The sequence below is a fragment of the Glycine soja genome, chromosome 10, assembly GCF_004193775.1.
Source record: "Glycine soja cultivar W05 chromosome 10, ASM419377v2, whole genome shotgun sequence".
Lineage (NCBI taxonomy): Eukaryota > Viridiplantae > Streptophyta > Magnoliopsida > Fabales > Fabaceae > Glycine > Glycine soja.
The window spans coordinates 52,190,878-52,202,483 of record NC_041011.1 but is presented as its reverse complement, the minus strand read 5'-3'; the positions used below and the strand labels follow the sequence as shown (position 1 = coordinate 52,202,483).

Sequence of the window (11,606 nt, the reverse complement as noted above, 5' to 3'; positions counted from 1 at the left end):
AACAGATTCAGAGAGGACACAGAAGTTGCACAGATTCATGGGTGGGTTACACAGGTGTTGACGGTGTACGGAAACAAATTGTGTTGGTGCATCAGCGCCTCACTGGTGCAAATTTTGTTTCATCATCGATCATATATCAATATAGTTAAAAAAATGCTATTGGTGATGACATTATAAAGGAAATTTATGAACTTGACAAGTTCCTTACATATTACTAACATCTAACTTTTATAATTTAATCATCTGACCTTTATAAAGTGACAGTCCTATACAATTTTTAACTACAAAGTAGTTATTTACTCCAATAAAGTTAACATAGGAAGATCTAGCAAAGAAGCCAATCTCTTAAAATATATATATATGGTACCAAAGAAACACAGCAAGCTCACCTTAAAAAAAAAAAAAAAAACACGGCATGGACATGCTCAGTGATACCACTATATAAAAAGTGAATATCGCGGCATTTAGGAAGATGGAAATCAGCCTGTTATATGCGGGCATGAACTCACATACAAATTTTTCGGAGAAGGGCATTTACTCACAAGAATGCATATACCCAACACTGATCTTTTCACAGTAACTAATATCCAACATCTGCAAACTCAATCCAGGCTCCACATTGCTTTTAAGCTGAAAAGCCACATCAGTCAACTCTTCACAGCACCTAACGCCCAAGGCCTCAAGGTTTCTGCATTGACATAAAATACAACTCACTAAATAATCAGAAACGTTTGGACATCCATCCATACTTAAGATTTTAAGGCTGCTTCCGCAAGCAGTAGCCAGTGTCTTCATGGCATCGGCAGAGACATCCTCAGAACCAACAATGTTTAGAGTCTCCAGATTACCACAGAACTTGGCCAAGGATAATATTGTTCCGTCCCCAATTTCGTAGCAATCCATCAATTTCAATGTCTTGAGACGAGAACAAGCCCTACAAATACTAGAAACCCCAACATCACTGACTTTACGGCTGGCATAAATAGAGGTTTCAAATCTTGGTATGATGACAGCCACTTGCAAGGCTTATGAGTCCATCATCGGTAATACTTGTGAGTTCCAATCTCAACTCCTCTAAGTCATGACAATTTTTGGAGAGAGCTACCAATACACCATCTGTAACAAATTTGCATGCAGCCATACGCAATATCCTTAAGTCACAACAGCCTTTGGCAACAACCGATAATCCCATGTCCGTCAGCCTTGTACAGAGTGTCACGTCCAACGACTGCAATAGGGTAAGACCTACGCCAATGGCTTTCATTCCAGAATCTGTAATTTCTGTATATTAACACAAAACAATACAAATACAATTTAGATAACAATAATAAATGCAAAAACCTTAATTTATTTAAATAATCACAGTAAGAGAAATTGACCTCAGGCAAGGGAAGCCTCTAGCAATGACAGCGAGGTCGGAATCGGTGATGTCGGGATAGATGCGATGGGAAGCGAACTGGGAGTAGTCTAATTCGACCAAGCGTGTGAACCTATCAGACATTCTTCGGAGCATGTGGAGACCCGCACGTGCGGTGATCTTCTTCGTTTCCGTGCTCTGCAACCCAAGCCATCTTTTGCAAACCAACCCGAACGCTTCCTTGTCCTTGGTGCTCTCTACGCACCCCAGAATCAAACACAACACGTCGTCCGTTAAAACATCGTTTATGCACAGCGGCGATCCCCGTTTCAAAGACATTGATATTGATGCGGAGGAAACCCTAACCCCAGGATTTAGGGCTGATTGCAAATGGGAATTATTACTGGCGTAACATAACAACAAAGCCTTACCTCAGACATACAGGAAAGAAGAACCCTAATTTGGTGCATGAATCAATGATTGTCAATGAGTAGCTTAGATTGAGTAAATGTGAAATGCCCCTTCTTCTTCAGTTCTCCGTCGTCCCACTCATGAATTCTGTCAACGAGCAGAAAAATACTACCATTAAAATAAAATGAACCTATTATTATTAATATTTTTAAATATGACGCTAAACTCATCAAATAAATATAATAAATACTGTAATTGTTAAAATAAATACTATATTATGAAAAATATCTAAAAGTAATAGCAAACAAAATATAAAACCCAATTGTTTATGAGAGGGAAAAAAAGGAATAATAAAATCATACTTTATGTAAAAAAGTATTAAAATGAAATCTAATAAATATTAACAGTAAAAATGAAATAAAATATAAAAAAAACAAAAATAAAAGGTTGGCATTTTAAGTAATGTCTTACTAGCTCCTAAAATAAACTCTTTACCAAACAATATTAAAAGGACAGATAAATTTTTAAACAGTAAAAAAAAAAACTAAAACTAACTAAAAATATTTCTAAAACATATGCTAATCTTTAGAAGTACAAGATGCATATCTTAATAGATAATCTTCCATATATATGAACATTAAGATCAAACATCTGGCATAATCTTAAAGGGGGTTCTATCATGCTAAATCGTACCTTGCACTACAGCCAGATCATGTTTATCTTTACACATGCATTAAAATAATTAATATCGCATTTCATCTCGTATAGTTGTTGCCCATTAATTTGGTCATGTTCCAGTTCCTCGTTCTTTGTTTTTCTTAATTTCATGAGAAGATCAAATTGTAGCAAGTAATTCTTGTAATAAAAAAATGGTGTTTCAATGCTCATATTCTGGGCTAATCAAGTGAAAATGCAGTTACAACCCTCAACGTAATATTTATAACAATTTTAGTTAGAAAGGTAAAGACAAAAAAAACTAGCTCCTAACAAGCACTACGCCCATGGCCTCTGCAAATAAAGAGATATCCAAAGAAGAACCATGCTTAGCTAACCAGAGAAGTGCATTTACCTGCCGCCACTGTGATCTCGTCACAATAACTAACATCCAATATCTTCAAACTCAATCCAGCCTCCTCATTGCTCATAAGATGAAAAGCAGCCTCAGTCAACTCAAGGTTTCTGCATCGACTTAAAATACAGCTCACTGCAGAATCAGAAATGTTTCCACCCCCAAGATTTTAAGGCTGCTACCACAAGCAGTCACCAGCGACATGCCAGCAACCACCAATGAGTGAAGCGAACTTGGAGTAGTCCAACTCGACCAAGCGAGTGAAACTAATTTTGACAAAGCTAATGATCATTTAAACTGAACCCATTTAATCAAACATAGAAATTTAGTTCTATCGAAAATCTTCCCGTGACAGAAAGGAAAGCAACCATCTTATGCTCATATTCAGGGCTAATCAAGTGAAAAGTACAAATTTGTGGAAAGCGAGAGGGGGGAAAATGTTCTCTTCAAATTTACAACTGAACTGATCAATAAAATATGATACATCCAATACCATTTAGTGCACTGATATACATGCTACATCATACATGGGTTGCACAAGAAAACTAACCACACCAGAACAGCCCAGATTCTCATCAAATTTACAAAGGCACGCCTTACCAATAAAGTTTACATAGGAACATTTAACTATGAAGCCAATCTTTTAAAATAATTAGGGTATCAAAGAAGCACAACAGGCTCACTGATGCTACTACCATTAAAATTAATCTTGCAGAATTCAGGAAAATGGAAACCAGCCTCATCTAGGCCAGCCTTTGTAATATGCGGGCATGACCTCACATCCAAGTATTGCAGGGAAGTGCATTTACCCACAATAATTCCTATACCTGCCACTGTGATCTTTGGACAATTACTAACCTTCAAAATCTTCAAACTCAATCCAGGCTCCTCATTGCTCATTAGCTGAAAAGCAGCATCAGTCAACTCTATACAGCAACCAATGTCCAGTGCCTCAAGGTTTCTGCATTGGCTTAAAACACAACTCAATGAAGAATCAGAAGTGTTTAAACACCAATCCATCCTCAAGTTCTTAAGGCTGCTTCCACATGCAGTAGCCAGCGACTTTATCGCATCAGCAGAGACATCCCGGCAACCACCAATGATTAAAGTCTCCAGATTACCACAGAATTCGGCAATGGATAATATGGTTTCGTCACCAATTTTGTAACAATCTAACAACTTCAATGTCTTGAGAGAAGACGAACAAGCACTAGAAAAACTAGAAACCCCAACATCACTAACATTACTGCATTTATTGATGTCTAAAAACCTGATCTGTCGACAGCCACTTGCATGGTTTATCAGTCCATTATCAGTAATACTTGTGCACCCTTGCAATCCCAACTCCTCCAAGTTACGACAATATTTGGAGAGAGCTTCTAATACACCATCATTAACAAATCTGCAACCAGCCATATGCAATATCCTTAGGTCACAACAGCCTTTGGCAACAGCTGATAATCCCTTGTCAGTGAGCTTTCTACAGTACGACACATCCAACGACTGTAATAAGGAAAGACCTTCACCAATCGCCTTCATTCCAGCATCTGTAATTCCTGTATATTCACACAAACAACAAAATGCCCTGTCAATCATAAAATTCGAATCCTCCAAATTATACAATTTAAATAATACTAATAAGTAATAAACAAAACACTTTAATAGTGATAGTCCTTAGCAGAGTTTTAAAAACACAGTCCACTACTGTGATTTCAGCCGCACTGTCAAGGTTTTTGGGCTCTCCACATTTGTCCGTGATGTAAAACCTTGGTCCTTAATCATCACTCGAACTAGATAACATGAAACTTTACATAACAAAATAACCACAATAAATTGACAGAAAAAAAAAAAAACATTGTTTTTAGTCTTCTCTGTCCATATAAGTTAAATTCTCAGAATACTATAAGAGAATATGTAGCAGTAAATCATAGAAAGCCAGAAGAAGAAAAAAGAGAAATTGACCTTTACAATTATGCAAATTGAGGATCTTCAAGCAAGTGAAGGCAGTGGCGATGACGGCGAGGTCGGAATCGGTGACGCCAGGATAGAAGGAACGAGAGACGGACTGAGCGAGGTCCAATTCGACCAAGCGTGTGAACCTATCGGCCATTTTTCGGAGCATGTGAGGGCCCGCACGTGCGGCGAGCTTCTTCCTTTCTGTGCTCTGCAGCCGGAGCCATCGCTTGCAGACCAGCCCGAACGTTTCCTTGTCCTTCTCGCTCTCCACACGCCCCAGAATGGAACGCAGCTCGTCGTCCCTTAACACGTCGTTTATGCACAGCCCCGACCCCAATACGGCGTCGCCGTCGATCGAATTCGAAGCCATCGACGCAGATGAAACCGTAACCCCAGGATTTGGGGCTAATAACTGCAGATGGGAATTAGAAGTAGAAGAGAGTGTTGTGTTGCTTCAGCTTTCATTTGGTGCACCAATGATTGTCAACTACAGCTAGCTAGTGCGAAATTTACGTCAAAATCCCCTTTATTCCTTTGGTTCATTGGGCAATTTCGATCGACAAAAAATATACTCTTTTGTTCAGCTGTCACTGTCATTGTTTTCAACATATTTTCTTCTGTTTTGCTAACTAAAATTATAAAAAAAAAATTGTGAGTGCTATTTTATATCGTTTCTGTTCATTTTAATAGTATTTGTGAAATATCGTTTCTGTTTATGAGACTTTCTCAGGCTACCTTAGATGCTGCTGCATCTTGGATCGGTGGCTCGAAGTTCTCGGCATCAAGGAGAAGGATAGATCAACAAGACGACCACCCAGTAGAACAAATTATTGAAGGTTATATTAGTAGAACAAACCAATATTAGATTATTTTGTCGTTCAAACCTAAGATGCTTTAAGTTATGACTTGTTCAACTTTAGTGGTATTTTTTTTTTATATTTTTATATACTTTTGAGTTGAAGTTGTCCATTTTAGTGAATTGAACTGCAAGAGTCTATTCCATTAAATTTCAAGGCATTATTTTTCAACTTTGAATGTTTTGTTCTACTACTCTTCAAGCATAATCGAATATTCACCCCATCTTCAGCCTCGCTCCATATATTATTTTTTGTCGTTAACGATAGTCTCTATTCTCTAAATAATTCTTTGAGTTGTTTACCAAATTTTTTACTTCTATTTTATTCTTCACGTTTCCACGCTTTGATTTTCCCTGTCTTATTGCTCTAGGGTGCACTTTTTCTTGCTTTCGGAAGAGATTCTCTGCTTCTACCTTATTTCTTTCACGTTCTTCCAATTTCTTTCTTAACCCTTAAAACTTGAGTTAGACAATTTGTTTAAGATAAGGGCATTTCATTTTTTCGGAAGAGATTTTCCCTGCTATCATTTTTTATTGTGTCTAAAATTTGTTATATAATAGATAATCAACTCAATTAAGTATTTGATTAATAAGATTTTGTTATATAAAATTTGCCATGAAATTTACCATGAATCGTATCAAAATTAAGATAGGTTTATTAATAACTTTACCAAAAAAAAAGTTGAAATATGCAACAAATCCCTTATATAAAAATTCATAAGTCATCTGCTGTGTCTAATTTTATATTCCCAATCGCACATTACCTTCATTTTTTTTCCATTAAGATATCAAAAATGAAAATAATTTCCGTTAACATCAGCCACTTTTTCACCAGCCCAAGCATGAAAGAATCAATTGAAGAGAAAGTTGCAAAATCTTTCATTTGCACTATCAATATATCAAGAGATCAATTATAAGGTGTCAGGGAACAATTGTGTAACATATCTTTTCATTTACACTATCAATATATCAATGAATCAATTATAACCTGTGAGGGAACAATTGTGTAATCCCCATGAGGTGGTTGACTTTTGATATAGTCCTAACCACCATAGCACCATCGCACCATCCATTAATGGAATGGCTGCTTTCAAAAATCAAAATGGATGAACTATATGGTGTATGAGTAAGCCAAGGAATGTAAAGAATTAGTAAGATTTACAACGACTAACAACACACTCCTCCAAAAACTGACTGAGCTGAGATGTATACAATTTTGGGTCATTCCTAAAGTGGTCAACATGGGGTGAGGAGACAAAATTGCATGCCCTCACATCATGTCCAGCCCTACGCTGAGCCTCTACAAACGATTCCACTGAATCAGCAGGAATAACCCTGTCAGCAGAGCTATACATGTATAACTGTGGACAGCTAGGTTGTCTTGATGACAACATGCTCATGACATCAGAGAGCCTCCTGCATTTGAACAATATCATTATAGTTAGGAGCAAAGTTGTCATACGCAAACAAACATTGAATATTTATTGATTTGATGATAGGTCATGTCTTGTGAATCAACACCAAAAGGCCATACCATTAGTCAATAAGGAATGCACTGCTATTTCCAAAAATCACATGCATAAATCTTTCCAGATGTGAATTATGCTAAAATATTGCATGTATAATGTCACATTTTAACAAGGGCATTGCAAGATATCACTTTTCTAAAGAAACTATTGCAGAATTTCAACAATGATACAATGGCTTATATGTTCCTGTTTGAGAACGCTTGAATCTCTAAATTGTCAGTACAATCATATTTCTCAACCATTCATCAAGGGTCATGAGAGTTTATTATCAACTTGATCTAATCAACAATGGTCTAATGCCCTCCAAAAATAGCAATATTCTAGAAGAATAAAAAGCAAGCAAGACTTGGGATGCAATATCATCATTTTCCATAGCAACAATCAAGTAAAAGAAGAATTTGAGTCATTACCTATTCACTGAAGGAAGATCCAGAATGATCTCAAAAAATTTCTTTAGAATTAGTAGTAAAGCTGCTTCTGTTAGAGCAGGTTTGCGCCAATCTTCACTGCCAATTGATACTTTAATGCCAGATTCATCAGAAAATACACGTCCTTTAGTAGCCACGCTGTTCTTCTTAAGAAACGCTGCAGAGAAACCAGAGGCCCAGACCTGAAATGATAATCAGATAATTAAAATCATATCTACTAATCTAACATAAAACCTCAACATTTCTAAAACCAGGATTAGTAGAGAAAAGAATAGCAGACATCATGTATCAGTTTACTCATTTTAATCAAAACCCAAAATATAAAAAAGAAACTTCACGGATTCAAAATTAATGAAATTAACATAACTTTTTTCTATTTAATTTTCCCCACTCCAAGAATATAGGCCAAAAAAAACTGAAAAGGTCAAAGATCTCAACCAAATATGTTCAAATGCCAATGTCTCAATTCCTGAAATGTCAAAGAAATCAAGCATAATATCCAAGGTCTCAATTGATCAATGCATTACACTTTACAACTCAGCAAGGCAATTTATTTAATCATTTTTTACAGTGAGGATATATAGAACAACAAAGACATTGAGCATATAAAGGACAGCTAGCAATAATAGCATGAGCACTACAAAAGATAGGAAATATGCACAGCAAACAGCAACGTTCATCAAGTTTCACAACAGCTAAGCAATTACCCATGGGTCAGGGTATGCAACAGGTGCAGAGTCTACGATGCATCCCTTGATCCTTCCCGTGATAGTTGGATCCTGCTTTTGAAGATGTTCAAGAATAACACCATATCTGCAACAATGAATAGCAAACCAATTAAGCAACATAATAGAAGAACACTGCTAAATTTTATGCTTGAGCTTAACAAATTCCACTCACGTTAACCATCCAGTGTTGCTGAAGGTATGAAAGACAAGATTCTTATCACTTTCCCCTTCTAACCAATCAGCCAAGTGATCGACAAGCAAATGAACATTTTGCTCGGCTTTTCCACCCGGCTGATAACTCAGGATCTCCCCCATTGGAAATGTAAAGGTAACGACATGAAACCCCTTTGAGGTGTACCATTCTGCGTACTTCTTCAAGTGTCTCTGCCTTGCTCCCAACCATCCCAGCAAGACCACCACTGTCCTTGACTTTGTCAATGAACAACTCGAATCATCCAAAGCATTCGGCTCGGGTAAATGCCATTTATACATGACCTCAGAAGTTGTTGAATCGGAGACACCATGGGAATATGCAGCAGGTCTTGAGACTCTAGGCAAGTCAGCAGAGTGATACAAATTGCGAAGATGCGGGGACGAAGCAACCGAAGAATGGTACAAATTTGAAACACAATTGTGTCCCAAACTCGGCACCCGGAATTGAACATGAGGCACAGGCACCGGAATTCGGGTCACGAAAGATAGGTTAGCAAGCTTTGAGTCTGAAATATGAGAAACCCAGGATGAATCTGATTTTTGTGTGTTGCTACAAGGAGTAGAATGTGCCAAATCGGAGGTAGAACAATCACGTGATGGCAATTTATCGGAGAGATCAGCAGAGAAAGAAGCGACAGCAACGGCGGCAGCCGCTACAAGAGGTCTTTGAATGGCTCCAGAAAACGAACTCATTGCAGATATTCAACTCAACGCAAAAGCTTGTCAAAGCAATACTATAGCACAACACCAATAAGTAGTAACCCTTGTCCCTATCTACAATCAAAATTCCAAACCCAAAATGAGAATCAGACGTCAATACCAAAATTTAGGCAAAAGAACAATGCTTTAAGGAAAAGACAGAGAGCCCATTAAGGAAGAATCAAAAGGGTAGGTGGGGTCAGTATCCCCAATTGGAAGGAGAAGAAAAACGTGCACCACAGAAATCAGAAATCACACGTAGGAAATACGCGGAGCAGAGAATAATAATAATAATATGTATGAAATGGAATAGGGATATTCGGTTTCGGAAAAAATTATTCCTTAGGATTGGTACCTGAAACTGGGAATGTGCATATCTATCTACTACCTCCAGAGAACCGGGCTGTCAACGACGTCGTTTTGACAGCCCGATTGGGTTGGAAGTGTGAACACGCCGACCCCTCCTCAAGCCTTCCTTTCTATGAATTGGGGTATCGAATTTAAACCCTAAGGTGAATTGAATTTTTTTGAAACGGAGAAAAGAAAAACGAGATAATGTGAACTTGTGATTGTAAAGGAGAATGGACCATTCAGATTGAGCCACGTGGTGGACTGTGACGAGAATGAAGTCAACCACACGACAATTTGTGGTTCCGAGAAAATAGGGGAGAGGCGATGTGACTCTGAAAGGACCTTTTTACCCTTAAAGTAATTTACATGTGATTTTTGTAAATTGTAACTGTAATGATCATATCATATCAACTAATATAACGGTGGGACGATGTTAGTCAAAATAAGTGCCTACTCCTCAGTGACACTGTCCTTAGATAAGATTCAAGAAAGTCAAGAAAATTCAATATTCAGAATCGTTTTTAAAACAAACGAAAAGTCCTTGGAAAAAAAATTAAGTAACGTTCAATTACAACTCAACCATTTTTACATTTTGCATCGGTTGTCATGTTTAACCTTATAATCAGAAATGAGAGTAGTCAAATACTCAAATTTCAAAGCAAATTAAGTGGTCCAATAACCCATCTCTTGAATATGTTTTGTCTTAATCCTCCTATGAAAAAGAAATATTAATTAATCCAAAGTTTAATAAAAAAATAAATAAAATTTAATTAAAAATTATTTCATAAAAAATAAACTTGAATAATATTTAAATAATTTAACCTTAATTTTAACACAATATTTGTTAGTACATTTAAACTTTTAAGCTTGTTTAGTCAAAATAAAAAGATATGTTATTCATATTTGAACATATCAGTGTTCGTTTCAAAAAACAGAACAGAGCAGACCTTGTTGAGTTCTTGAATAGCGCTTTGATTTAGGACATGCAGAAACAAGTCTCCGAAGAAGCATTTTACGCAGATTTACTCTAGAGATGCAGAAACAAGTTTTCTAGGGTGAGTTATACTCTAGCATTAAAAATTCAAATCAGATCGAAAACGAAACCCACCTGCTGCCACTGCGGGAGGGAGGGTAACTTCCAAATCTTAATTATCTACACTGCACATAATATCAATTTCAGAATTATATATTAATTCTCAAATATGGCAGTTTTTTTCTTTTTCTTTGAGAGAACAAAGATCGCAGTTAGTCTCTATTAAGGCCTTAGACCTCCGATCCTACCCATGGTCTTTCCCCCACAAATTCGGTCTATGATATCAACAGAGTTTTACTCATTAGATAAAAGTCTATATTATTATTATTTCTTGAAATTAAGAAAATTTTAAATAAATTCCTGACATTTAATCTGTCAGTCATAGTCATTTAAAATAAAATATAAATATGTGACTTAAACAATAATATTAATATAAATTTATTCAGGGTTAAAATAATAATAAATAATTAAGTTTTAAAAATTGGATGAAAATTCAAGAACTAATTTTTTAAAAAATTACCTCAATTTAAAGTTTTCTTACTAGAACTAACGTATCAACTCTATATATTTTTAGAAATTGAAATGATAGTTTCCTCAAACAGGGTTTTTTTTTTACAATATCAAACAAGATTTCTCTAACATCAACATATAGGACAAAAAAGATACAGCCTTAAAGTTTATCTAACATCAAGGATAAAAAAAAAAAGAACTTTGTGCTGAAAAACAGTTACTAGCTAACTGGTGTTTAAAGACTAGTTAAGAAATTAAAAATAAAAAGGTTTCATAAAAAAATATTATCAATATAAATTGAATGATGATACATTGACGATGTAAATATTCAATCATAAATTATCATTGATATAACTTTTAAAATAATTATTATAAAAATTAATAATTTTATCATAATAAATTATAATTAAATAACATTATAAAATTGTCCATACATAATCTTTTTTATTTTTATCAATATATTCCT

At 35.8% G+C, this 11,606-nt stretch overlaps 3 protein-coding genes across 7 annotated transcripts; all 3 read right to left on the bottom strand.

Annotated features, from left to right (window-relative positions):
* Nucleotides 1-326: 326 nt before the first annotated feature.
* LOC114371871 (F-box/LRR-repeat protein 4-like) lies at nt 327-3,129 on the bottom strand. Its single transcript, XM_028329178.1, is given in 5 exon segments — nt 327-972; nt 974-1,281; nt 1,396-1,737; nt 2,838-2,947; nt 3,023-3,129. Coding segments are annotated over 5 exon segments (1,305 nt in total). The 3' UTR covers nt 327-534.
* On the bottom strand, nt 327-5,653 carry LOC114371892 (F-box/LRR-repeat protein 7-like). 4 transcript variants are annotated; one of them, XM_028329203.1, is made up of 5 exons: nt 4,800-5,653; nt 2,838-4,393; nt 1,789-1,915; nt 1,380-1,614; nt 327-1,281 (listed from the first exon to the last, which is right to left on the bottom strand). In XM_028329203.1, the coding sequence occupies exons 1-2, from the start codon at nt 5,161-5,163 to the stop codon at nt 3,498-3,500; spliced, it is 1,260 nt and encodes a 419-aa protein (XP_028185004.1). In that variant the 5' UTR covers nt 5,164-5,653; the 3' UTR covers nt 327-1,281; nt 1,380-1,614; nt 1,789-1,915; nt 2,838-3,497. The 4 variants fall into 4 exon arrangements, with proteins under 4 accessions (XP_028185004.1, XP_028185003.1, XP_028185006.1 ...); XM_028329202.1 differs by having other exon boundaries at nt 1,380-1,915; XM_028329205.1 differs by lacking the exon at nt 1,380-1,614 and having other exon boundaries at nt 327-688.
* An 851-nt stretch (nt 5,654-6,504) lies between these two features.
* Nucleotides 6,505-9,769, bottom strand: LOC114369594 (transmembrane protein 53-like). Of its 2 annotated transcripts, XM_028326825.1 has the most exons (5): nt 9,602-9,769; nt 8,507-9,321; nt 8,314-8,419; nt 7,589-7,788; nt 6,505-7,065 (listed from the first exon to the last, which is right to left on the bottom strand). In XM_028326825.1, the coding sequence occupies exons 2-5, from the start codon at nt 9,238-9,240 to the stop codon at nt 6,798-6,800; spliced, it is 1,308 nt and encodes a 435-aa protein (XP_028182626.1). In that variant the 5' UTR covers nt 9,241-9,321; nt 9,602-9,769; the 3' UTR covers nt 6,505-6,797. The 2 variants fall into 2 exon arrangements, with proteins under 2 accessions (XP_028182626.1, XP_028182627.1); XM_028326826.1 differs by lacking the exon at nt 9,602-9,769 and having other exon boundaries at nt 8,507-9,531.
* Nucleotides 9,770-11,606: the final 1,837 nt, after the last annotated feature.